This window comes from Bactrocera latifrons, unplaced genomic scaffold (assembly GCF_001853355.1).
Source record: "Bactrocera latifrons isolate USDA-ARS-PBARC rearing strain unplaced genomic scaffold, ASM185335v1 scaffold_23, whole genome shotgun sequence".
NCBI lineage: Eukaryota > Metazoa > Arthropoda > Insecta > Diptera > Tephritidae > Bactrocera > Bactrocera latifrons.
The window spans coordinates 658,929-686,415 of record NW_017535852.1 but is presented as its reverse complement, the minus strand read 5'-3'; the positions used below and the strand labels follow the sequence as shown (position 1 = coordinate 686,415).

At 36.0% G+C, this 27,487-nt stretch overlaps 1 protein-coding gene across 8 annotated transcripts in view; it reads right to left on the bottom strand.

The window, feature by feature from the left end:
- The window catches only part of LOC108968820 (cytochrome b reductase 1), a 71,551-nt gene that overhangs the window by 3,368 nt on the left and 40,696 nt on the right, over nt 1-27,487 (bottom strand). For 4 of the 8 annotated variants that reach the window (XM_018933105.1, XM_018933106.1, XM_018933108.1 and 1 more), the window contains exons 2-4: nt 26,271-26,444; nt 487-710; nt 143-371 (exon numbers count right to left, since the gene is read on the bottom strand). In XM_018933105.1, the coding sequence (XP_018788650.1) occupies nt 143-371; nt 487-710; nt 26,271-26,320 (503 nt within the window). In that variant the 5' untranslated portion in view covers nt 26,321-26,444. Of the gene's footprint in view, nt 1-142; nt 372-486; nt 711-873; nt 1,136-26,270; nt 26,445-27,487 lie in introns of those variants that run through there. The other 4 variants (XM_018933103.1, XM_018933110.1, XM_018933109.1 and 1 more) reach the window with 3 other exon arrangements.

Below are 27,487 nucleotides of genomic sequence, written 5' to 3'. Positions count from 1 at the left end.
TTTACAACAACAGAAAATATAAACTAAACAACTTTTGATGAATAATTACATGGGAGTGTTGTGACAAGTGTAGGAGTGCATCATGTTGCACATACTACTGTTATACTAGCAACAAACTGCGCATGCGCACATATGTTCATACCTGAAGAATCCAACAACGAACTGCAAAACGAACATTCCCATGGTGACAAAGCCCAACCACGAATGCATACTGTAGAAATTCACTTTAGGCGGCTCCGACAAATTGTGCGAATCGAAGACGGACAGAAATCCCAAAGCCACACACGGTATGGCGCAGGCGTGAAAGAACATATGAATCAGCTTAACATAGATGTGCTTCAGGCAGCGACATAGGCGGTACAGCAAAATGGCTGTGGAGACGCGGAGAATGAAAAAGAAAATATTAAAAAAATTATAAAAAAAAAATAGTTTTTTGATTTTTTTATAACACACGCGCAAGCAAAAATATACACATTTTCCACTTACAAAATCCCGACAGCGTTATGAAGCCCGCCACCATTAGGGTGGGATGCAAGTTGAACTGCAATGCTGGATTGTCGGACCAAGCGAAGCCATCACGGTAGAATAGTATCCAGAAGAGCGTGAGTATCAACACACCCACCAACAATATGGTGGAGAGTATAACGATGAGCAAATACTCGAACCACGAGCCACAGTTCCAATCATTTTCCGAGTCCTCCTCGTAGCGCCTGAAATGTATAAATTCTCGTATTATTTGCAATTACATCAAGTCTCTAATAGTATTGTTTCCAGTTGCATATTGTTGTTTTTACATATTTGTATCATACATATATAAAAGTTATTAAATTATTTTTGTTTTTGGGCAACAACCGTGTGCCATTTAGATACAACCGTCTGTAATTAGCCTCCGCCTCGGGTCGCCGCTTTATTTGGCGATTCAACTCTTTTATAAACTCCTCATTAACCGTCATCGTCATCGAATTCTGCTCTTTAACTTTTTTCCGCTTCAATCTCATAGAGCAATTATATCAGATGTCTGCAAAGCGAGAAAATGTCAATAGTTTTTTTGTTCAACCCCAAAATGAAAACGTTTTCGTTGCCTGCTGAAATTTGTGTATTTTAAATTTTTATGTATTTTTTAGTACTATTTGTTGTATTGTTAAAAACTGCATAGCTCCATTTAAATTTTGTTAAAAGGCAAACGCTTATGGAAACATTTGCAATGCATTTCTTGAAATTTTTTTTTTTTAATTTACGAGGGCAATTTGATACGTCAATGAATTTTTTTCTTGAATTTTTCTTACGAATATTTTTTGCAAAACAGCTTTCTCTTTTAAAACCTTATGTTTCAAGTCGTAGTGTGTTTTGTATTTCAAAATTTTTTTCTTAAGAATTTGTTGGACCTTACCAGTGTGGCTTTATACCTAGAAAATCTACAATCGAACAGATATTCACCATGCGCCAAATCTTGGAAAAGACCCGTGAAAGGAGAATCGACACTCAGCACCTCTTCGTCGATTCTAAAGCCGCCTTCGACAGCACGAAAAGGAATTACCTCTATGCCGCTTTGCCTAAACTTGACATTCTCGCAAACCCAATATGGCTGTGTAAACAGAACAACACTAAAATTTCCGTCAGGATTGGTAAGGACCTCTATGGGTCATTCCATACCAAGCCTATCTTGTGACTTCTTCAATCTATTGCTGGAGAAAATAATACGAGCTGCAGAGTTAAATAGATACTGGATAAGGAAGTGAAGTGTATGGGTCTACTTGTGAGCGAGGATAAGAAGAAATATCTCCTGTCATCAAATAAACAGGAGTCACCCTCGCGACTTGACTCCCACGTCACTGTTGACAGTCATCACTTCGAAGTCTTAGATAATTTCTTCTATCTTGGCGTCAGTATTAACACCAACAATAACGTCAGTCTCGAAATCCGTTTGATTCGGACTGAATCGGCAATTGAAAAGTAAAGTTCTCTCTCGACGAAAAAAGATCAAATTCCATAAGTCACTCATTATTCCCGTTCTGCTATATGGTGCTTAGAACGCTGGTTCGTTTGGTACATCAAACTCCTATATAGTAATAAGATCCTCGACATAGAGTCTACCACAAATCTTTTGGCACTGCTAATGCCATTTTCGGATATGTCTTCTGCTTCGCCGAGGAGGCTACTTGATGTTTTCAGTCTTGTAAAGGCTGGAATGTAAAAAAGGGCCTGAATTTTCTTACCTTACCTTCTCAACATAACATTGACGCTAGTGTCTTACATATTTTTTAGCCTTATCGCGTGAACGTCGGTTGAACAGTGCCTAATAAGAACACCTACGCTTGCGGCAAGATGATCTTTGTTAAGGGCAATTAGTTCAGTAGATCTCTAAGGCAAAGGGATCGCGTAGCAGCACAGGAGCTGGTCGTCGACCAATTCGGCTACCTTAGTCGCTGTCGAAGTCATAACACATGACAGGTGTAGAGACATACAAAATATATAGGATAGAAATACCTATATTATATTTTTATCTGATTAAATATATTCTGTTTTTCATCATATTTCTTGTTAAAAAAGTTGTCGAGAAATAAGAACTCCTACCTGCTAAATTTTAAGAGTTATAGAGAATAATCTACCAGAAGAACAGATTTGAGCTAAGACATTATAAATAACCGCACTGGTTGTTTCTGAAATATTATATTTGAGGCTTATATCTCGGAAATGGTATTACGAATAGCAGTGAGATCAGTAACTCAAATTCCTAGAGATTTTGAGAATCTAATTTGACTCTCTTTGGAAATCATTTTGAGAAATGCTTCTGAGTGAAATTTCTGCGTCGGGAGTGGATTTCGATTACAGTCTAGTTTGAGATGGCTATGATAGAATTTCTGCTTAGTCTCTGGTGTATTCTTAAATAATTTTCATGACATTCGCCTTAGCAATAAGACGATTTAAGCCAAAACTGTCGAAATAAATTTTTTTCCCATCGTCTAATTACAATCCATGGGTTTTATAAACTCATTTTGGTTCGTCGTCCCTTTTTGACGTTTAAGCATTAACTGTCAATGTCAAAAATATTTTCTTTGCATAATCGAAATTTCGAATTTATTAATAAATTTTTTACATTAATTTTTCTCTTTATCCTGTTCATCCAATCTGTACTAAACTTTGTTCTATCTCAAAATAATAACACAAAACAGGCACTGATATATCAAACTGACCTCGTGGTTGAACATAAAAGGGTTACTTATCTAAGTACAACCATAATCTCAAATTAAATGCAGTTAAAACAGCTTTAATGCAAGTTGAGCAGATGTTTTCGATTATACATACATATTTAAAGCAGCTTAAGCTGATAACACATCGAAGCGGAATGAAAACGATAAGTATTCTTGTGACAAAGGCAGATTCAAGCTAACGTTGGAGCATATGATAATGGAATAGCGGAATTTGGAGTAAAGTCTTAAATGCTTATTTTCGTGGTAAATTTAGTGTATTACATAACCGTTTACAAATCGATCAAAATGAAAATTCACGTTCTGCAAAGAATGTGTTTCTCGCACTTCGCCCAACATATGTCAACATAATCGGCCTACTGAGCGTACTATTCGCAAAATCATCACACATCTTGATACTCAGCATTCATTATTGCATAATATTCGACCGAATTGACCACGTCCTGTAAGCAGTGAAGATATTCTAGCAGCCATGGAGAGTATACACGAAAACCGAGGAGATTTGGTGCCGTTCGCAGCTACTTGAACTGACGTATGGAACGACTTGGCGCATTTTACATAAAGATCTTAAATTGAAAGCGAACAAACTGCAGCTTGTACAAGAACTGAAGCCCCTCGACCTTCCCAAGTGACATCGTTTCGCTCTATAGGTTCTCGTTCCAAGAAGATCAGACGTTTTCGAGTCAAATTTTGTTCAGCGTGTCTTTCGCCAGTTACCAGTCGAAATTCTCGAACGAGTCATCGAAAATTGGGCTCAACGGATGAACCATCTGAGATGTAGCTGCAGCCAACAATTGAAAGAGATAATCTGCAAAAATTAAATGCCAAAGAATGCACTTCCGAATGATAATAGACATTAAATTTAAAGTTACTGTATTTTTTCTTCAAAAAATTAGGAAATCTCGACATAGATCACTCCTTAATAGAAAATCCAAATAGGTTCTAGAAGGAAGGGCTGTCGTAGAAAATCTAAGAAGTTAACATTAATTCATTTATTAATTTAAAAACTACTATTAATACTTTGTTAGGGATCGTAGAACAGGCAATGATTGCCGATATTATAAAAGTGTGCCTCTACTGTATCTGGAAAGCTCGCCTGTATAATATATGGATCAAATTAAGTGTGGATACAATTATCTCTTATTCTATGTTAATTATTATGTGGATCTTATGTTGGACAAAAGCAAAAGGTATTAAAAAATTAAACCCTTAACCAGCATTATTGTTAGCTAACTTCCAACTTTTCCAGAAGTTTTTTATACTACAGGTTCCAACTGCGTCTGAGAGCATTGAGACACAATAGCTCGTCATTTGAAACCACAGAGGTGGTAGAAAATTATTTCACGGAGTATCCTGCTTTCGGACAATCATTGTGCAATATTTTCTAAGCACCACATGCTCTCAGATATTTGCTTGTAATATTATACGAGCGGCCTTCGTTTAGCCACCACTCTGCTCGCTAAGTTGTAGCTCTGCTCTCTTGTTAAAAAATTTATTTGTAAGGCAGCACTTTAACGTAATGTACGAGAATATGTGAGCAGCGTATTAAAGTGCCATGATCGCTTGCTATTCTACCTTTATTTGATTATACCATTTTATTTCATTTACACCAGTTCATGTTCGATCCGTCAATCACTTGAAATATCCACCTATTAGAGAGAAATGTTTAACAAAGATTTTTTTCTGTTATTACAAAATTCCTTTCCTTCGAGATGAATACATTTTTTTCGTCACCACAATTATCACTTACAGCTCCCATTAAAGAATCTCAAACGAAGTTTTAGTTTTTCTTTGTCAGTGTGTTGTTCGCTGGCTGAGAACTCTTTATTGGATAATTGTTCATTTAAAAATCTTTTGAATTATGTATAATTACAAGCCAACTTCAATTACATTACAATTACAACAACTGCATTTAAAAGCCCCTAAATCGTAGTGTAACGAATGAAGACACAAATCAAATATCAGAATGCTCATCCACTTATCCAAATGACTGAATTTAGCTTTCACACATACTAACACACAAGTTTCTATGAGTACATACATACTAATATACATATATACATGTATATTAGGGTGGGTGTAAAATTCGGATTGTTTTTTGCTTCGCATCCTGAAAAATTGGTTGACAGACAACTCTAGAAAGGCTCATATTTGGAGCTCTTAATTAAAAATTCAAAAGAAAAAAGTTTTTATTTGTAAAATTTTCTTAATTGTAAAATTGAGAAGAAATTTCTTTTCTTTAAAATAATCCAATTTAAACATTTTATATTTTAAATAGAGCTGCCTTTGTTAGAGGTGCCTTTCAACCAATTTTTCAGAGTACCAAGCTAAAAACAATTATATATTTTTTTTTAACCCACCCTAATGTATATAGAGTATAGTCTCAGATAAATAGTATTTGTAGTTTAGTAAATATAGTGCCTTTTTGGCGTGGGCAACTCGAGCTTTGGCATTCTTTCGAATTATGCGTCTTTTGTGTTTGGCTTTGGAAGACAAGTCTCGAGAAAATATTAGAATTGCTAATTGACAGCTGAAAGAACAACTTGTGGCATGCACATATGACAGCAAATAAATGTACATATGTACATACATGCATACATATGTTGATGTGCTATGAAATGTGTTTATCATTAAAGTGACTTCACAGCAAGCAGAGCTCGCTTGATTCGAGCTTCGTATAAATCTTTCTCAATTGACTACGCCGAGATGCAGATGCTGTGTGATGTCTGCGAGTAGTAGTAATGATGGTCTACAACGATCTAGATAAATGAATCTATGTACATACATGGTATAGCGCAAACAAATGTTTGTATTTAGAACTAAACCGATACATACAAATATAAACAGTAACAATCCTGTAGGAAATAGAAGTGAGAGTATGTAGTGTAGAGTTATGTAAGTAGTTCCATAATTTAACCGAGTAGTATAAGTATTATAGTATTTATCGAAAATTAATTGTGAGATTCGCCGAAGAACCCTTTGATCGAATACACAATCTGACTTCGAAAATAAAATTGAAAAACGAGTGAATAAAGCGTATATGGCCTATGACACCTGAAAAAGAATACTTAGTAGAAATTGGGATCTTAAACCAAATACAGTGTTGTGATGTATACAGTCGCCATTAGATCAATTCTGACAAGCTATATAATATCAAGAAGATAAATGTAACACAATGAGCTGCATATATAGGTTACCGGGGCAAATAAATCGTGTCCGACTAAAGCCCTCAATATATACCCATATAATGAAAGTTCAGCATCAACGGCCAATGACGTCTTTTCTAGAAAAGTAGCAGCAAAGTTCCAAAGGAATCAGGAGGTTGAAAAAACAAGGATTATTGAGATGCCATCATTCTGAACCAGCTTAAATATGTCAGAATATATCCTCCGAAGGTTAGATTACAATAATCACTTTCGGGTGAGGATATCCTCTAGACGTAAATAGAGAAGATAATTAGTAGGAGTGAATAGTGAAGATAATTAGTAAGTGAGTATGATACAACTCTCTATATACATTGCGGAATAGAAGCTGGTGTATACTACAATGAACTGGACATATTTATCTCTCTCTATTCGGCGACTACAGTCAGGCAAGAGCAGCTTTCAAGCCAAAGTATTACGTATATAAATACGGAAGGATACAGAAAGCATTCATATACATGGAAGGCCAATCGATTTTGCTGGCCTTGTCGACGACGCGGTCAACAATTGCAGAAAGTCTGTAAGCTTAGTGGCGGGTCAACTCCGCTTGTCCAGACACACTTATTATATAGGTTCAGGAATTGTGTTTACAGACTTACAGCTCTATAACTGAGCACATACCCTTTGGAGAATATTTGTTGAAAAGGAAAAATGGGTATGACAATATTTACCACAGCTACGAACTAAAAGAGAATAATGAAACGTTTTCCAATTTCTCGGTGAATGACTAGCTCTAAAACAAGCCAGACCCAGATTATTGGGAAGACATCAAGAATCAAACCTCGAATAGCTGTCCAAAAAATATTACAACAATAGAATGAGAAACCAAGAACATAAAAGTTCTACGATAGGGCATAAAAATGTAGCATGCAGCAGAATCCAGAATGACCGCAATCCACTCTGTAAAGAATGAGTAATTGGCCTACTGAGCGTTCTACTCGCAACATCATCACCTATCTTGAGACCCAGCACTCATTTTAAGGCTTAACATTCATCTTGATCTCCATCTTGAGACCCAGCCAAGCATAATATTCAACCGAACAGACCACGCCACTATAGAGCGAAGAAAATATAGCAGCCATAGCTGAAAGTGTGTACGAAGACTTTGAATATCGATTCGGTGCCGTTCAAAGATCATCGACTGACGTATGGAACGACTTGGCGCATTTTACATCGAGATCTTAAACTGAAAGCGTACAAAATACAGCTTGTGCAAGAACTGAAAGTCTACTCATCCCTCCGCTGTATGGACTCTTGAAAAGTCTGACCAGAGGCTACCGCACTAAAAATTAGTGAATATTTCACGGCATCATAGTACAAGAAAAAAAAAAATATATATATAAATAAAATAATAAAAATATATATAAATATGACATTTACATGAATTATAAAGTTCAAAAATCTTCCGAGAACCTGTAATTATCTGTGAGCAACGAACTTTTGCACCAGAGAACATGGAAGAATTCGTTCTTCTTTGTTTTGGACCGCATAAGTCATCAGTTAGTCGACTTAAGATCAAAACACCTTACAGGGCAGCTCATTTTGCAAGTAACGGCGATTCATTGGCTGCTATGTTGTCGCAATTGTTCGCTACTTAGGTGGAAGTTCAACGCAAAATTGTGATTTTCTAATTGAATTTAAATCGTAAACAAACGAAGCAACTATAACTACTTAACGCACATTAGCCTAGACAAGGAATTTGCATTTATTTTTGTAATTTTGTTTACATCGTAATGCCGTGTTAATAGAACGTGGAATGAGGAAAGTGAATTTTTATGGTCCAAGCAAAGTAAATTACAGTAAAATTTCGAATTCTTGAAAGAACGTTTCTTTTTAATTTGTGTCTGCGACTAATTTAGTATTCTAGCTACAAATGAGTACTCGTTTTGTTGTTATTAGGAAAATTATGTGATTCGCAGACATAAAGTGTCAGATTAAAGCAGTTAATTGAAATGGAAAATAGATTACTGAGAGACGAGAGAGTCTTCAATAAAATTTAAACTGCTATTTAAGTCATATTCAAGTGGATATTAGGGTAGGTTAGGTATCTATATGAAATTTAGCACGGGTTCGAAGAAAAAATTTAACAATTTCGAATGTTTCTATATTTTCTGTAAAAACTATGTAATAATATAGAAGGAGTGAAGCTCATTTATTAACCAGGTAGTTTTTAGTTGGTAATGAAAACATAAAAAAACGTTAACTTCAGCTGCACCGAAGACATTAAATTGTTACACTTCACCTGTTCAAATTTTACTTAAAGGAACTTAATTTTAAACGTTCGGTTTGTATGACAGCTATATTCTATAATGGTCTATCTATTTTACATCGATTTCTCAAAAACTGAGAGCCAAGTTCGACTATATACAGACATACGGATTTGGCATAATCGACTTAGCTCTTCACGTCGATCATTTAGCAATATACAGTTCCAACAAGGAATTGATTAAACCAAGATTGGGTGTGCAGTAATTGAAGAAAGTGGCGGATGGAACTATGTGTAAAAGTTCACACAAGTGAGGAGTGTTCTCTGAGCACCAATCACTTGGGTGTGGCCAGAAACGACGCATACATATGGCTCAAGCAGATCAAAACTTCCGGACTAGACCAAGTATCTTGCGAGTAGCCAAACAACATCCATTTGAAGGAGAGCTAAAGTGAGAAGACGAAACATCTTTCTTATGGTTTTTCGCTGGGTTTCGATCAAAGAGATCAAAACAGCCCTGAAAGAGCGGTCCTCACTTGGATGACGACCACTGCAAACTTATTAAGGAACACGTACTACGGAGTGAGCAATTGAGAAGTAAAGACGAAACATGACGAAAAACACCAAATTCAAGAAGTCATTCAACATTCCCTTTCTGCTTTATGGTACAAAGGTATGAACGATGACAACATCTGATGAGTAGGCGTTACGAGTTTTCGAGAGAAAGGTTCTGCGGAAGATTTATGGTTCTTTGCGCATTGTAAACCGCAAATACCGCAGTCGATGGAACGTTGAGCTGTACGAGATATACATATATACATAGAATCTTCATAGATGGTATGTAATAAAAAAGCTATGAAAATTCCATACAGCATTAATTAAAAAGCCGAATATTTCGAGAAGTATTAATGACAGCGATTTTGACCATAAACCTTTTTTGTAGCAAATAAAATTTCCTACAAATTTGTCATGTACATTTTTTCCATAGCTCTTGCCATTGACGAGATATATGCAAAAAACTCAAAAAACTGCGAATTTCATGAAAAAATCAGTTTTAGAGCCCCGTACTACCTCGCCGGTGTGAGTTTCGACTTTGTTGAAATGGGCACTTTTGTAGAGTGTTCAACTCTGAGGAATATGTATGTGTCTAAAGTCAAAGTGATGCCATAAAATGTCTCCGAGCTATAGAAATTTAAAGAAAAAAAATCACGATTGTCGTGTATTTTCAATGGAAAATTTTTACATGTCTTGGACTAGTCCTTACTGTTAATATTAAGGGCTCTTTCAGCGAATTTTTTTTAGGGTACTTCCAAGGACCTGACTATCTGTCCGTCTGTATGATCTTTTCACTTGTCGAAACCGCCGATAACGGACATATAGCTGCCATACAAACTGGATGATCAAATTAGATTTCTTGTATTTAATTATATTTCTTTAACACAGTATTTCGGCGAAATTTGGCACATATTTATTCGTGAAGGATATTCTACTTTCGGTGCAACCGAAGTTCGTTTTTTTCCTGGTTTAAGAAATAAAAATAATAAGTAGTACTCGTAATGTATGTCGCGTTTAAAAATTTTGTAAAATAATTTAGGTATTTTTAATTGTGATTCATTACATTTTACAGTCATAAATTTCGTTATATGAGCTAATTGCATAAATGCATGTGTGAGCAATAATAACTGCATACATATGTGGGTATGCCGAGACTCAATATATGTACATATGTATGTACATAATGCGCTTCACTGAACAGATGTTAAAAATTCATAAATGAAAGTGAATTGAAATAACCAAAACAAGTGTGATATCGAATTTTCGTGTCGATGGTGTTTTTCTGCATTTAATTATATTGTTGCATGCGTGAGATCACTGCCATGGTGTAGCAACCGCGCCGTCACGAACATATGTACATGAAGACTCTTTCATATATCTAAATATACCACAAGTATACTAGCATTGGTAAGCATATTAAGACTGCCTCCCCCGCGAAGATACGCATGCGCAATAATTCATTAGCGCCAGTGAAGGGGGCGCGCGGCGTCAATTATAAATTTTCATATTTCATCTCTTTTAGCATTTCACTCTCAAACAGAAATGAAGCTGGACGGCATAGCTAATACTTTGATCTATATCGGCTGCATGCAAGACATAATATATATATATGTCAATTATTATATACACATTATATGTATGTATAGCTTGAAATTGTGCCAGCATTCTGGCGCTCCTATTTCGCAGTGAACTGTAGCCAACAACAACAAATTCAACTGAAGTCAACTCAACTTAACTGAAATGAACTGAATTGAATTGAATTAAATTGGAAGCATGCGAAAAAAGGCATAGAATAATAATAATAACGCATCGTTTCAAGTTCTGTTATTCTCATGCACGACAGACATCGCACGAAAGCACTTACATACATATTTATTGGCGCAAATGGATATACCAATACAATGTACGAGTGGTTTGATAAGTCAGCAATGTTTTTGAGACAGAGAGAAATGAATTTAGATGGAAAAAATCATATACATATAAAAAACATCATTATATTCTCAACAATCTCTGAGAGCTTTCTGTAAAATATCCGTGACTCTCTTCCACTTCTATTTTTTCGACTTTTATATAGTTCCCGAGGTAGCTCCCTACCGGTATACAGCTAATAATGCAGGAAACGACATAGAGGGCATAAATATGTACCTCGGTAGCCAAGCGCCAATTAAAGTAATACTCACAACGCATTGTATTAGAAAGAGAAGCGGGAGCGATAGATATAGTGACTGCTGAAAAGCGGCTACATATACATATACTAGGTTAGAGAACACAAGCGTATTCCGGGAAACGAAATATCTAATGAGATTACCAGAAATGCCAACCGATTTCTTACCGAACCCGCTCAGAAACTACGTAAATCCCTAAAAACGATAAACAACGCAATTTCCGTAAAGGGTGACAGACGAATCAAGATGAGATGGAATGTTTTAAAGGCATACAGAATCGCCAAGATCATGTGAAAAGTATCGAAAGGAAAACGTTCAGCTCTTTACTTACACGATCTCGAAATTATTGCAGAACGGTTGTTGGCCGAGTCACAGATCATGACTCATTGGCATCACATGTGAGCCGGATGGGCATTATTAACAAATAGAGATATTGAAAGCAACGCTCATACACCTCGTCTACTTATGTCCGGCTTTACTTAGAACTAGGCTTACATATGTAGCAGTTTCGCAGTTGAAGAGCCTGGATGAAGCGCATATGAATACATCTTCATATGACATTACAAAAAACCAGTAGGTGTTTTTAATTCTTGAAGGATAAAAGTTTAGACAACCAGTGATTTATTGTGGTTTTATCACGGAATTAGTCAGACTCAATAATGTTGTAACCACAAACACTGTCACAAAAAGGTAAAAGACCAAAGTTTTCTATACAACATTCAATAATCTAAAAACAGAGAGATCCTACGTCGGACACGAAAAATTTTTCTAAAAATAAATGACTAATCGAACCGTCCGCGTATAAATACTATCCAATTGTAAACACACAAGCATATGTCGGCTTTTTTTTTTTTTTTTTTTTTTTTTTTTTTTTTTTTTTTTTTTTTTTTTTTTTTTTTTTTTTCATCTTTGCACAAATATTTAATGTCACCACAAATAATGAAATATGAGCATATTCATTTGTTAATCATTTAACTACATATAAATACAAAGAGACACACACATGTATGTACGTAAGTAAAGAAAAATATATGTAGATATACATAAGTGAGTTGAGAATATTTGTGCTAAAATTAGAGAGTTTTGCGTTGTATGTCATTTGTACTTAGCGAAGTGCTAATTGAATTGCTAGCATAGCTTAATTGGAGAGCAGTTTTCGTGCTTAAATGATTTTCGAATAAATTTTTACAGATAAATTTTGATTCTTATTACGTAAAGCATAAGTTGTCCAGGATTTTTACGCAAATTCATGTTTTCCGATAAATTCACAAATTCAGATTCATCGAAAAAATAATAATTTTTCGCCAATATAAAGGGTAATTCTTACTTTAAGAAAAAATACAGAAACTTCAAATTTAATGGGGAATGCTTACTATCATTCGAAAGAATATTCTGTAACATGATTTTTTGAAGATTCTTTCTTTTGAATGTTGGGCGCGGTTACGTCTCAGATGGTCCATCTGTGGAGTCCAATTTTCACATACACTTCATCTTTACATATCACCCCAGAAAAAAGTCTAATGGTGTGATATCACACGCTCTTGGTAGCCAATAGATTGGTCCAAAACGTGACATTATCTGCTCACCGATGTGTTCTCTCAACAAATCCATTGATTGATGCGATGCGTGGGAAGTATCGCCGTCTTGTTTAAACCAAATGTCGCCGATATCACGAGCTACAATTTTAGGCATCAAATAGTCAATTATCATGGCGCGGTAACAGTCGCCATTGACGATTACATTCTCACCGACATAATTTTTTAAGAAATATGGACCGATGATTCCACCGGCCCATAAAGCAGTTCATGAATCTCTTCAGGTTTGTCTTCGTCCCAAATGCAGCAAATTTGTTTGTTTACACACCCATTAAGCCAGAAATGGACCTTATCGCTAAACAAAATTTGGTTGAAACACCTCAGATCTTCTTGGAACTTTTCAAGAGCCTATATAGCTTAGCGATTTAGTTTGAAAAGGTCGCCAAGTCGTTCCAAACGTCAATTCGAACTTCGCCGGATCGACTATACACAGTATACGTGTATTCTCTGAGCCACGGTTGCTATATTCTTTTTACTGCGTCTCCAGCACGTCTATTTAATGGAATATTATCGAAGAATGAATGATGGGTCTCAAGATAGGTGATCGTGTTGCAAATAGTGCGCTCAGTAGGCCCATTATGTTCACGATTTGTAAACATTGTTCAAGCATACATACATAAGTATTTCTACGATGACGTGCTAAGCAATACTGAACAAAAGTAACAGCTTGAAACGACTCCCGCGGGATCTATCAAAACTGGCTATTGTAAAAAGTACCTCTACTTGAATATATGTACATAGATACAAGAAATATAAATATCTAAACGATACCGCCACCTAGCGATAATTTGATAGCTTGAGTCAAGAGTAGTAGAAGTGCAGGTCTTTTTTTTAAACAAAGTTTGGATTTAACAGCATTTAAATATATTTGGGATTTGGACTTAAACTTTAAATGCCAATTTGCCAAATATGACATATTACTAATTTATAGGAATTTCTTATTTAGAGATGCCAGCAAATTAACTTGTCAAAACAACCTTAAATAGCAGAAATTGAGAGGACCAAGCCCCTCTCTCTCTCTTCTCGTATTTTTGTAGGCGGTTTATCCTGAACTTAATCTACAGTGTAGAAAAAGAGTTAGGTGTATAAGCAATCGGCCCTGTTAGATACACGATCCATTATTAAAATTTCCGATATACAAGTATGTATTTACAAAAACAACTTCTTTATTAGCTTCTTTTAAAAGATCATCAGCATCAATGGCTTTAATCAGATGACGAGTTTCCCATTGTGCAACTCGCAACAACACCCAGATGTGCAACATGTGAACTTTTGCATGCGGCAGGCGACCTGTGGCACGCATGTCACATGGCCTCACGGTTGCAGGCGGAGAAAATCGCCAGACGAAATATAAAAAATTATGAAAAATAATGTAAAATTGGTAATTCCAAGCGTTTTACAAATAAAATGCATAGAAAAATGAAACTCCCCGCCGAAATTAATTTGCATTGCGCGGCAAGGTCATTCAAGTTCATGGAAATTTGTGGCTGTGTGCCTGTGGTGGCATTTGAAAAAGAAAGTGCTCACGCGAAGCTTTATTATTAATCATTACCGAATGCTGAATGCTTGCCGTCACTTACAGCAACCAACAAGCAACAACAACATGAAATGTGCAACATCGTTGTGGCAAAGCTCAGTCACGCTTGCAACCGAAAACTAGCGAGACATTATGGCTTAATAAACAACGTTGCTTGACTCATTTATTTATGACCGACGATCATAATGCGCATGGGTGCGAAGGTGAAACGGATCGCTTGCCGAGGCGTCCGCAACAATTGTTTGCAACCGCCAGAGGAAGCGGGTTGTTATTGTTATCGTTATAGGTGTTGTTATTGCTAGTTAACAGCTGTGTTGCCGTGGGGCACCAACCGTGGCCGGTAATCAACTGCGCATGCGCGTGTAATTACCAATTAACGCGTTTGAGTTAAAAGTGAAATTTCCCATCGGCAGCCAACGACGAGAGCAATACAAAAGCAAAAACAACAACCAGCAAGCCACAAATAATAGCAATTGTTTAATAATTTTAATCATTCAGACATTCGTCAGCGTCGTTATCTTACGTTCGGCATTATTAACAGCTTCGTTGTCAATGAAAATTTTCAATTTTGTACCAAGCCACTAAAGCACAGCTTCTTCGTCTTCAAATGATTAGATAGTTGACAATGGTGCGTACGTGTCGTCTCTAGCAACCATGGAATTATAGCTATAGCGGACGTATTGCGCTGATTAGTACGGGGGTGGGTGTCGTAAGGTGTGGGTTGTGCTATCTAGTCAAACCTGCTTTTGGTTACGAGTTGCATTAGGGTGGACCCTTTACTTGTTGAATGAGTTTTTTTAAATACAGACTTATAAATAATTTAAAATTATTCAAATAAAAACTAAGAGACTGACGGAGGTTCAGATATGTGTATACCTATACAGACAGAGAGTCGAACATGGTTATACTGATTCAGCTCGACACGCTGATCCTTTATATATACAATATTTATTTTTGGTTCTTAACTTCAAAACTTCGTTCCAAACCGTGGTCAACGTATAATGATTCATATGAAATGTCTCCTTTATAATTAGATCGAAGACATTCGTTTTGTAGTTGTAAAAACTTCGTAAAATTTTGCTAATTTTAGAAAGGTTAGATTTGGTGCACTGAATCACAGAGTCTAAATAAACTAGGTGGCCGTACATGAGCACGATAGTTGAGGCTCGTTGGGTCCTCCAAACTGCTCGTAATAAAGTTCCGCCGTGACCTGACTGTTATGGCATATATCAACCTACAGATTCTTTTTTCAGTTTAATACGAGCTGAGGTGCAGGACTTTAACATTTTTTTAATTAAGACTTGTTAGCTTTAATTTAATTCCGATACTTTATTCAATCTCTTGAACTCCGAAGCTTGTAGATATAGAGGCCGAGTTCTAGGTAAGATCGGATGGATGCAGATGCGGTATTCTAATGTCTCTCTCATGCATATTTCCGTATTTTTTCTACATGTTTCATTGTTAATAATTTTAATATATTTCCCATGTGATGCCAATAAGCTGTAAGTGAAAAGCATATAATGGTTTTTAATAAGTCCGCTACAAACAATAAGAATTTACAACGGTTTGGTATATCAATGAGATTATTTACTCCTGGGAAAGTAAATTCAATGCCATTATGTATGGAACTCAATTTATTTTGCAGGGCCACCGTGGGCGCGCTTGCAAAGTCCAGACGCTGAACTCATTTTTCGACGGTTTTCAAGTATGAGTCGGCCGATACCGCTGCAATTTCACGTTAGATATTCGTACGAAGTTCAGCAGTCGTCACTGGCTTGTTGACATAGACCCTAGATTTGATGTAGCCCCACAGGCGTCAAAACGCACAACCGAGGCGACAAACTGACTGAGCCATTTCATAACATGACACGTTCAAAAAACTTAGCTTCAATAAAACGATTGTTACATTCGCGTGACTTGTGGTGCCATTCTGTTGGAACCACATATTGTCAAAGACCATATAATCTAATTAAAGCCAAAAATATTCGGTTATCATTGAGCGGTAGCGATTTTCATTCACCCATAACCGCACCAAACTATAATTATTTCGGATTAGATGGTGACTCATGAAGTACGTATATATTGCTGCCTGACCAATAACGCATATTTGACGAAGCCACTCAGCTAGAAAGGAGCCTCATCGCCGAGGATGATCTTTCGATGAAAATCCGGATAGTTTTCAAGTTGTTGCTCAGCGCAATTCGCGAACATATGACGATTCTGGTGGTCAAGCGGCTTCATTTCTGGCATCAATTTGTTCTTGTCAGGATGTAGGTCAAGATCTTTTCGCAAGCTTTCTACTTTTGAAGCATGCTTATTGAAAAACTCTCTTTATAGAAATAAATAATATTTATCTTGACTTTAATAAATCAGTTTGAATGACAGCTATATGCTAATATTGTAGGTTAGGGCTAAACTTTATTTTGTAATTCGCTATAAACCATAATCCGCCCGAATTTCCTGAAAGCAACTTATCAAATAAAAAAATCCTTATAGGAAATTGAGTCACAAATGAGCTGCTTTTTGAGGAAGAGGACGTATGCAAAATTTCAGGTCGAATATTTCAAAAACTGAGGGATCAATTCGCGTGTATACAGACGGACATGGCTAAATCCACTCACCGCGCTGATCACTTAGATATATACTCGTATATAATTTATAGATTCTCCAATTATTTCATCTGGGTTTTACTAACTTTGTGGCAAACCTAATACACCCTGTTCTGTGTATAAAAAAAGTTTAGGTCCTTTTTTTTAATTTTTCCCTTAAAAATGTTTCATAATTTTATTATAATGAGAGAAACTGTACAAAAAATAATTTTTATTCAAGTTTCGAAAGCTTAACTTTTGTATTTCATTATTAAAATAGTGTTTATAGCTTTAATTGAATTAAAGATTATATCAACATATAAAATATTTAATAAAATCTTTTCTAATTAAGAACACCCCTAACATTCATCTGTGGCTGCTTATATGCACATACATATCTATATTTATACATACATAAATACAAATGTGCGAACGCATCTGCTTGCCACCAAATGTAAACAAAACAAAAGCACGAATGTGTTTTTGCAACATTGCCGGCATGTTGCAAGTGTGCAGGCTGCATTTTTGTTGTAAGAAAGGTGAAATGTTGCCAAGCATCCGCATGCTAGTGCAACACACAACTTACATGCACACAAACACACATAAATAAATGGGTAAGTCTGAATGCATTGAAGCATAGACGCAGCTTTTTAGTAGCTTCTTCAGCATTAATGCAACTGTCTGACGGTCCAACTGTTTATCTCGCCGCAAGCAAGTGCAAATATGCGTGCATATGTACATTTAATTATATATACATACATACATACATTGTATATTATATTTGTTTTGACTTGCCAAATGGCTTGCCACGGGCTTAACAATTTCCATGCACCGGCAAAAAGTAAAAGCGACTGCAGCGCGGCGGTAACAAAAGAGAAAATATATGCATGTGTAGATGTAAATATGTATTTATTATTAGTGTATGGCATGAATGAGCATATACGCTGAAGTCTGTTCATGAAAGCCGAGATGAGCCGGTCTTTTGTTGTGTTTTTAATAAATTGTTTAAATTGTGTTTAAAAGCTCTTATTCGTGCTTAAACAAACCGTTTAGTAGCAAGAAGAAAATAACATTCTTCAAATGTTTTTATGCCAGCATTAAGCCACTTTAAAGTAGCGTCATAACTGTGCAGCGTTTATGCAGAAATTATTACTTTTTTGATAGTGTTATTAACGTGGGCTTAGTTGCATGTATGTGTGCATGTGAACATACATATGTATATATGTAAGTATATGCAAATGAAAATAATGAAAGTTTTTTGACAAAAATAATAAAACTATTTTGTTTGCCGTGGTCTGCATTCTAAGCACAAAATGCTTTTAAAAACAAGTAAGGAAGGGCTAAGTTAGGGTGTCACCGAACATTTTATACTCTCGCATGATAAAGTGATAATCGACATATCAGGCGTGGTTGTTAACCGATTTCACCCATATTTGGTACATGCCATCAGGGTGTTAAGAAAATATTATATACCGAATTTCATTGAAATCGGTCGAATAGTTCCTGAGATATGGTTTTTGGTCCATAAGTGGGCGACGCCAGGCCCATTTTCAATTTTTAAAAAAGGATACGTGCAGCTTCCTTCTGACATTTCGTCCGTAAAATTTAGTGTTTCTGACGTTTTTTGTTAGTCGGTTAACGCACTTTTAGTGATTTTCAACATAACCTTTGTATGGGAGGTGGGCGTAGTTATTATCCGATTTCTTCAATTTTTGAACTGTGTGAACTACGACACTGTGTTAAAAAATTGCAATTAAATTCTCCTGAGAAAAAATGGATTTTACTAAGCTCGTAGGACAGTCTTAATTACTATGTATGCCAAACATGAGCGCAATCTGTCAATCAGTATTTGTACAGCAGCTTCTTAAGTTGGTACACCCCAGTCGTGCGTTGCGATTTTTACAATGGATAAATATTTCGTTATAAAATATTTTCCGTGTGCCGAATAGCTGCGAATGTTGAAAAAAGCTTACGGTGATTCAGTACAAAACTTTCAAAAACATTCGAGAGACTGTTAAAGACCAGCCTTGTCCAAAAAGTGAGAAGAGAGAGGTGGCAAGAGAGCTTGACATCTCTCACGAGCTCGTTAGAATGACGTTGGTGGATATTTTTGGTATGAGTCACGTTTTTGCTTGACTCGTCCCGATAAAGTCAATTTTTTTTCAAACAGAGTTCTGAAAACAGTACCGATCCCACATTCATGGATAGCATTATAACTGCTGATGAGACATAGACTTATAAGTTTGACATACAAACAAGTCAATAACCACGGGAATGAATCCCGTTTTCACTCGATCGAAGAGATTAAACAAATCTAACAAACCTTAATAGAGGTTGTATGAGTTATGTACATAGAACAACTGATTAAATTTTGGATATTTTTTAATAGCCTTGTTCAGTATTCATTTCTGTTCAGTATTGGTTGGTATTTCATTTGCGTCTGAACACAGTTTACAAATCGTTCAACTTTATAACGAAAATTCACGCTCTGTAAAGAATATGTTTCGCGCACTTCGCTTAATTGATGGTCAACATAATCGATCTACTGAGCGTACTACTCGCAACACCATCAAACATCTTTCGACCCAGTATTCATTACTGAATAATATTCGACCGATTGGACTACGCCCAACACGTAAAAAGTAGGGGATCTTTAAATGGATCACCTTTTAGCTTCGAGGTATGCCATCTTAAGATAAAAAACTATTCAAATCAGACCAAACGGTTCACGCCCCTATGTATCGAACATGTGGTCCATATACCTAATATAAAGAATTCCGAACTTTAAACTCTCGTTAAGATACATTTAAAGATAATATGTATGTGTGATTTGTCGGCAGAATAAGGAGAACATTTCTATCAAGATATATCAGTAAAAAGTATAGGGGACTATATTTGGAATTTAATAAGAAAAATTTCCTCGAAACATGATATGAAAAGCAAAACTGTTACTTTTTGAACATTTAAATTTTATTTACGTCTATTTTAAGAATGAATCCTAAATGGGTAAATGGAGATCACTTACTTGGTTCATGAGGTGTAGTCATCCTTTCAATAGACCTCACTATCGCTACCTCCGCAGTGTATCATACTGTGAGGACCCCTATTGGTTACCACGTAGTCTTGCCAGTATAAAATATAAGAGACCTGGGCCAAGGCATTATGGTTCCTTTTACATGGAATTTTCGTTTTTCGAAGAGTCAAATTATGTAAAACAATTCGCTACCCAAACAGATAGCTTCGATATTGTCGCCAGCACGATTTAGAGTACTAAAACTGTCGTCACTGTTCACAACTGTTCAGTCTTCAATGGACCCTTAACGAGTTATTGAGTGACTCCACTAAAGCTTACCCATTTTAGAGCTCACTCTCCACAACAAATACTCTCATCGTTTATTCATTCATCGTGTTAGGCTTGAGTACTCTAATTGTCAAGTCAGTGGCACGACTGCAACCCACGAGCGACTTTACTAAAGTAAAAATCAATATGCTCAACATTCGTTTCAACAAGTGCTTAGAAATTGCCTTCACTTCGAAAGAAAGTAATTGTTTTATCAGCTGCTGATTCTATTAAACTCGTTTGTTAAAACTCATTATTCCAGCAGCTACAAAAAAAAAAAATTAAATAAAAAATAAAACAAAACAACATGGGATGTCAAGTTCATTTATCAGCGAAGTGAAATGAGAAACAAAACAGAAAAATATCAAAAAAGAATGAACGCGCCTCAGCTGGAAGGAAGTCTGGTCTGTGAAGCCGCGACTAAAATGCCGAGGCAAGATCGGCGATAAGCCAGGCGAAGCGACAATAGAAATGTGCTATTTGAAGGCAGACAACTTGACATTGTTAATTGTTCATGGGTGATTCGGAGAATACGTACACACTCACACAAATACATACATACCTATGTACATAGGCATACATACTTAAACACACATACAAAGTTGCCGTTAAACACATTTTCTCGCTGCATTTCATTTGAGCGCTGAAACTTTTGCTGGGAAAGCATTAAAATAATTATGCTTTCCCACTCCGCCTGTTTCACACAAACATACACACATTGTATTAAAATATATACATATGTATGTATGTATATATACACAATATGTACATAGATGATTAAATTGCCAGCCTAGCATATGTTGGGAGCGTTTACAAATTGCAATCACCCCTCGAATGTTTGCCAGCAAATCGGCAAATCAGCCACGCACACAAACATACAAGTATATGATATGTATGTATGTTTGCAAGTGCGTGTGAATATGTTTGCTTTTATGCACTTCTGGCTGCCTTTGTGTTCGCCGCACGAAAATAGAAATCCTGCGGTGGAATTGGTGGTCTGCGATGACACGATCGTCCCTCGATTAAAGAAAGTGGCAATAAAACAATTATTTACTCACATACACACGCATGCATGCAGACGGAGTTGCGAATAAAAACTGTTTCACTTCAATAATGGCGATTTAGGGGTATGACTACATATGCCTACCACATACCTAAAAGTTTATTAATTAAAATACTTTTTTATAAAACAAATAGGAATTAGAAATTTCGATAAGGTAAAATTGTAACGTAGATTTTCTCCATATATTCTGAACTCTCACCGAAGGTGCCGAACCTCGCCTGGGTGCTCGATCACAAAGGTATAGCCGGGAACGAATAGGCTGATGAACTCGCCCGCTCCACTAACATGTTAGCACCAGAACCCTGCACTGTGGTAGGTCCCCATATCAGAAAGAAGCTGCTCCGCAAGTAAGAAGGAGTATGCAGAGATGTATTGGCAATACCTACAAGTCGTTAATGGGGGGTTACAACCTCAGCAGGTGTAAATATGCAATCAACCTTCTTAGGGACAAATTCAGGCTACACTGGTCACTTCAAGCTGAAGAAACACTTACACAACGTAGCTTCTTACGAAATTGCTGGTTCTGCGACAGAAAGCCTGAATCACCAGAACAGCGGCTAATTCACTGCAAATCAGTTTGAAAACGCAATAGAGGTTCTTGCATCTATTTTTGCAAATAGGGATCACATCGCTTCGCTAGCACGCAACAGCATATTGTACTTAGTCAAATAGTCCAATCTCGAACGTATAATATACCTGGCTCACTCTGTAATAACTTAGCCTTACTTGCTTTGCAGAGACTATACGCAAGCGGACCTAGTTTTCCTTAGACTCGGACGTTCAAAGGAGTTTGGATCTGGATGAAAAAGCTGGAGAGAACTAGTTGTTTCCAGAAGAGACCAGCGTTTCTAAAGAGCTCGAAAGTAGCCAACGCAATGGCAGGAGCTAGGCTTAGTCTAGATCCAAAGGCTGGCCCTAACTCTGGTGCTAAGAAACAAAAGGTGTGACTCCAGCTAAATCATTTGCTGATGAGACCAGAAACCGCATTATTACTGGTGAGCTGGTTCGTGGATATGCGGAAAGTAGAATTCCCAGACTCTCGTGGGTGATTAATAGCGACGATGGGAAATCCACCTAACTTTATAAAGCACTTATAATGAAGTTTTGGGAGCAATACCCCGGAGTTAAGCTCGAAAGTGGTAAATACGAAAGAAATTTTTTCTTTGCAAATAATGCTGCTTATTAGAGTCTGTAATACAAAACTGTCTATGGGCGCGGGGGGGTGAAAATTTTTTAAGGACTTCGAGAACCATCTGGTAAAATCTGGCGTGGAAACTAAAAATGCAAATCGTACTGTAACTAAGCAATACAGAACACCTAATATCAAAAAGGAGATGAGTAAAGTCGAGCAAGATCTCATGGCGTCTCCGAGTGATATGATATAATCTGATGAGTGGGCGTTACGAGTTTTTCAGTGAAAGATTCGGCGGAAGATTTATGCTACTTTGCGCATTGAAAATATTAATATTAAATCAAATTTAATATTTTCTTGATTTTAAAAATTATTTGTGATATGTATTTTCTTTATCGTATACATATTATTATATAATATGTCGAAGTCACACCCCTAAAATTCACACAGATGGAGGAGTAGCCTATGAATTTGTTTGCTTGCATGTATGGAGAGTCGGTGGTTGATTGTTGTAAGTGTGAGAGGCATTGGTATAGAAGCCGATTATTTAAGTAAATTGTCAATTGTTCATAGTTTGTTGCATTGCATGACTTGGCAGAGTGCGCCAGTCGGAAGTGAGATGCATACTCGAAAGTACACACACAAATAAATTCATAATCAACAAGTCAAATGTTGATTTATATTTAACCATAAATTAGATTTATCAATTAAAAATGATTGCATTATAATAAATTAGTATGCAAGTGGTAGTCGAGAGGTAATACATAATATGATATAATGAATTATATCCATTATATCAATTAAATTTATCGATCCAAGATCGTCAAATAAACGAACACAAACTTATTCTTTTTATCGACCTCAAAGAGGTCGAATAAAAAATTATCGACTTGAAAGAAAAGGCTTATAGAGCAAACCAAACAAAAAAAAAAAAAAAAATTTCATTGGAACTAAGATATATGGAATAATATGTATATTTTCAAACAACCACAGTCAAAAAATTCCTAAATTGCTGAGGAGCTTGCAAAAATGTGTTTTAAGAAGTCTTCCAAATTTGCAATTATTTCCCTATAATATGATTTACAAAATATTTGTAATGCATATAAAAAAGATAAAAGAGAAATATTTCCCTAAACAAACTACTTTTTGCTTATGATTTATTCCGTTACTACCACTGCACTTAGCATTGCGAAAATTCCCACAGGCCTTCTTCTTGCGTGTGTCTGACAGGAGCAGTAATTCTGTCACTTTCCGGGAATAGTGTGCGCCTATTCGTGCCAATTCTTTTGTTTGCTCTTAATGCATTTAATTTGTATCATAAAATACGATACATATTTACATAATTATTCATTTATATTTGAGGAGAATGTAAGGTCCTCACCGAAGACTCATGCGATAGAAATATAGTTACAAATTCCACTTTATTTGTTTATTTTCTAGTAGAGTTATATTAAATTAAATAGAGCATAAAAGTCTAACACTATCATCTCAACAGAGTTATACAGTTTCGTTCGAAAAAAGTATGACAACACCTCAATCGCACACAATTTTATTTGTATTCGATTATATTGGTTGATTACACTTATATCAGTTGTTTCTCTATTCAATACTTTTCAAGTTTTGTATAATCAAAGGAAACTAATACTTTTACATATATCATAATTTGAAACTTTACTGTTGAAATTTAAGGTGTTTTTAAACGCGAACTTGTCTTCTATTCTCTCTCCAAGGAAATTGTTCCGATCGGATCACTATAGCATATAGTTGCCGTCTACAGAACGCATTGGCAGTAGAAATCCTGAAAATTATGGCTGCCCAGCGACCGGCAACTATTGAATATGTACAATGCCTGCCTCGAAGCCGTAATATTCCTTGAACTCTGGAAAAAACAACGGCTGCTGCTAATCAGTAAAAAGGAGATCCCAACTTGCCAGTAGCATACCGCGTACTAAGAATACATGATACAGCAGGAAAGCTCAATGAAAGGCTACTTAAAACCAGACTTGAAGCGGCTATAAACAAAGCTGGCGGATTTTCTCCTATACACAACGGCTTTAGATCCGGTAGATCAACTCTAAGAAAAAAATGCGGCATAAATACAAAAGAGTAGTGTTGCTGGCGACAAAAGCAGTAAATTACCTAGGCGTAAGACTGGACCCCAGACTAACCTTCGGTGTACAAATCCAGTATGCATGGCAGCAAAAATCACCTCCCAACTTAGCAGACTTATGGTGAGCATAGGGGCCCCCAAGCCAAGAAAAGATAAAGCCCCTAATATCGTCCTATAATAAGGAGCTGAGATATGGGCAGATATGATTAAAAAGGAAAAGCGGCGTAAGGTAGTGGCCAGAGTGCATCGCACCGCAGCACTCAGAGTTGAACCAGCCTACAGAACGGTGTCAGCTGATGCAGTATTAGTTATAAGCGGTAAAGTCACAATTGACCTTCTGGCATATGATATGAAAAAGCAGTGGGAGCTAAAGAAAACGTCTGAAAATAGCAAACGCGCAATAGAACAATGAAGAAAGATACAACAAGAACAACAGAGAAACGAAGATGGATGAATTAGAGTCGCGGCTGATGGACAACCAGATTAATAAAGGATCTAAGTCCTTGGGAACGCAGTTGTTATCTTCATTATCGAATACTTCAAAAAGTATGGAACGGGAAAGAGCCATCATGCCTATACAACGATCCGACAGAAGACGAGGTGGAACACACATGTTTTATGGTAACGAAACTTCATCGCCCTAGAAGACCTCGACCCAATAAACGCGAACAATTTAATCTGCGTCATGCTGGAGAGTGAAGCAAATTGGAGGATTATACAGAAATTATCAGATATTTTACTCTTCAGCACAAAGCGGGACCTGGAAGTAGGTGCGTAAATGTAAGTCTTTCAATGAGAAGAATGGAACGCCAGCTTGAAGTAATGCAAATGTGGCTCCTGGTTAGGCGGCAGTTCCTTAGAGGGGGGTATTTTAATGACATACAAGGGGCACATACCGTGCTGTATGCTGTGAAGACAGCACTACAAGATTGTCGAATCGTGCAATCAACGTTTTAATCTAAGTTAAGATCGTTGCAATATGCGTAAAGTACATTCTTCATATATATATATATTATTATTTTTTCTTTTTTTTTTTTTTTTTTTTTTTTTTTTTTTTTTTTTTTTTTTTTTTTTTTTTTTTTTTTTGAGAAAGTTGTTGGTACTCTTTGTTGGATATAAATAGAGGTAGATTGCGGTTAAGTAAACTCGACTGCCTGGAAACAGAGTTCTTATGCGAAAGTTGTAACAATATTGAGCGGCTGTTAACTTCGAGAGCACATATTTATTTATTTATAAATGTGAAAAAAAATGATACAATTATTTTTCACACGAAAAGAGGAGCACTGGCTGCCAGGACCTTCGGCTCGCTGGTGGAGCTATGGCTAGGTGACTAAAATTAAGTTCTATTGTTATTAGTAATATGATTTAATAAAGATTGCCAAGCTGCTGTTGAATGGCGATCAAATGAAAATCTCAACCCAAATGTAATCGTTATCAATAAATTTATATGTATGTTTGTATGTGTTGCTATATAAATAAATTGACGAATCTGAAAAAATTTGCGAGTCATAGACTCTGTTTTGCACTGTTTTTCGTGCTTATTATTTACAAATTTATTCAAACTCACGCTGTTGTTGTACCACCCCGTGGCATTTTGTTCAAATGGCGATCACGCATGTAAAATTCCAGTCTCCGTCTATATAATTCCAACTACAATTTTATTGTTTACTTGTAGAATAACAACAACAATAATAGTTTGATTATCGATTCAAGTTCAAATGGCACTGAAAAGTTCAAATTGCTGAGAAATAAAAGCAACAAAAATGTTTTTGTATTAAAAAAAAGAAATCACCGCTAAACACAAAATTTTCACTTTCCACGTCATTAAATCACAAAAACAACACTAGGAATAAAAAAAAAAATGGAAAAAATCACAAACCAAAAAATTAAAAAAAAAACACTAAAAAATCACAAAATATCAACAGACGAAAATCAGTGAACGTGGGCGCAGCTTCTGCGACACGAAGTGTCTAATGAAAAGCGCTTATATTTATCTGCTTCGTGTGTGTGTGTGTGTGTGTGGCATTAAGCTGTTATGTGTGTGCGATATATGTATGTATGCGTTTGTGGGTGTTGCAGCATTTTAGATAACTCCAGCCAAATGTTTTGCGACAATTCCATTAGCTTTGCACTTGACACTGTGAAATTAGCGCACTGACACACACACACACACACACGATCGCTCGTACGTTTTTATGCTTTTGTGTATGTCTGCGTGTGTGTTTGTTTATTGAAAATTGTAATTACACGCGCGCACACAAACAATTTTCAGTCTCCACATGAAGGTTGTACTTGTATAAATATTTGCTTGCACTGAAATTCCAAATACTCACTGATTATTCAAATGGAAATTGAGATAAATTAGTTTAATACAAATGAAATGGTGTTTCGCGCCGCATGTAATCGGAAATAAATGACTGAGAGTGCGCTAATTTTTTAAGTACATTTCTGAGCTTTTAATAACAATAGTTCGAAGGGATCTTTCGACAAAAGTTGCAATATTAGTTTAAAAAATATATTAAATAATTAATTAAAAAATATATGTTTTCCGGATTTTTTGCGGTTTGCGTTTTTTAAACATAAAAATTTAAAATAATTAAAGAGCAAATATTTTGTTTGCTGAAAACATATGTGGGAATATAAAAATGTTTTTGGTTTAAAAAAAATCTTTAAAACTTGTAAATTAATGATTTCAAAATATATATAAAACCATTTTTCTGCGATTTTTTTATTAATATTTCATTACAATACTTATATTTTTTAAATTTTTTCAATTATAATTTT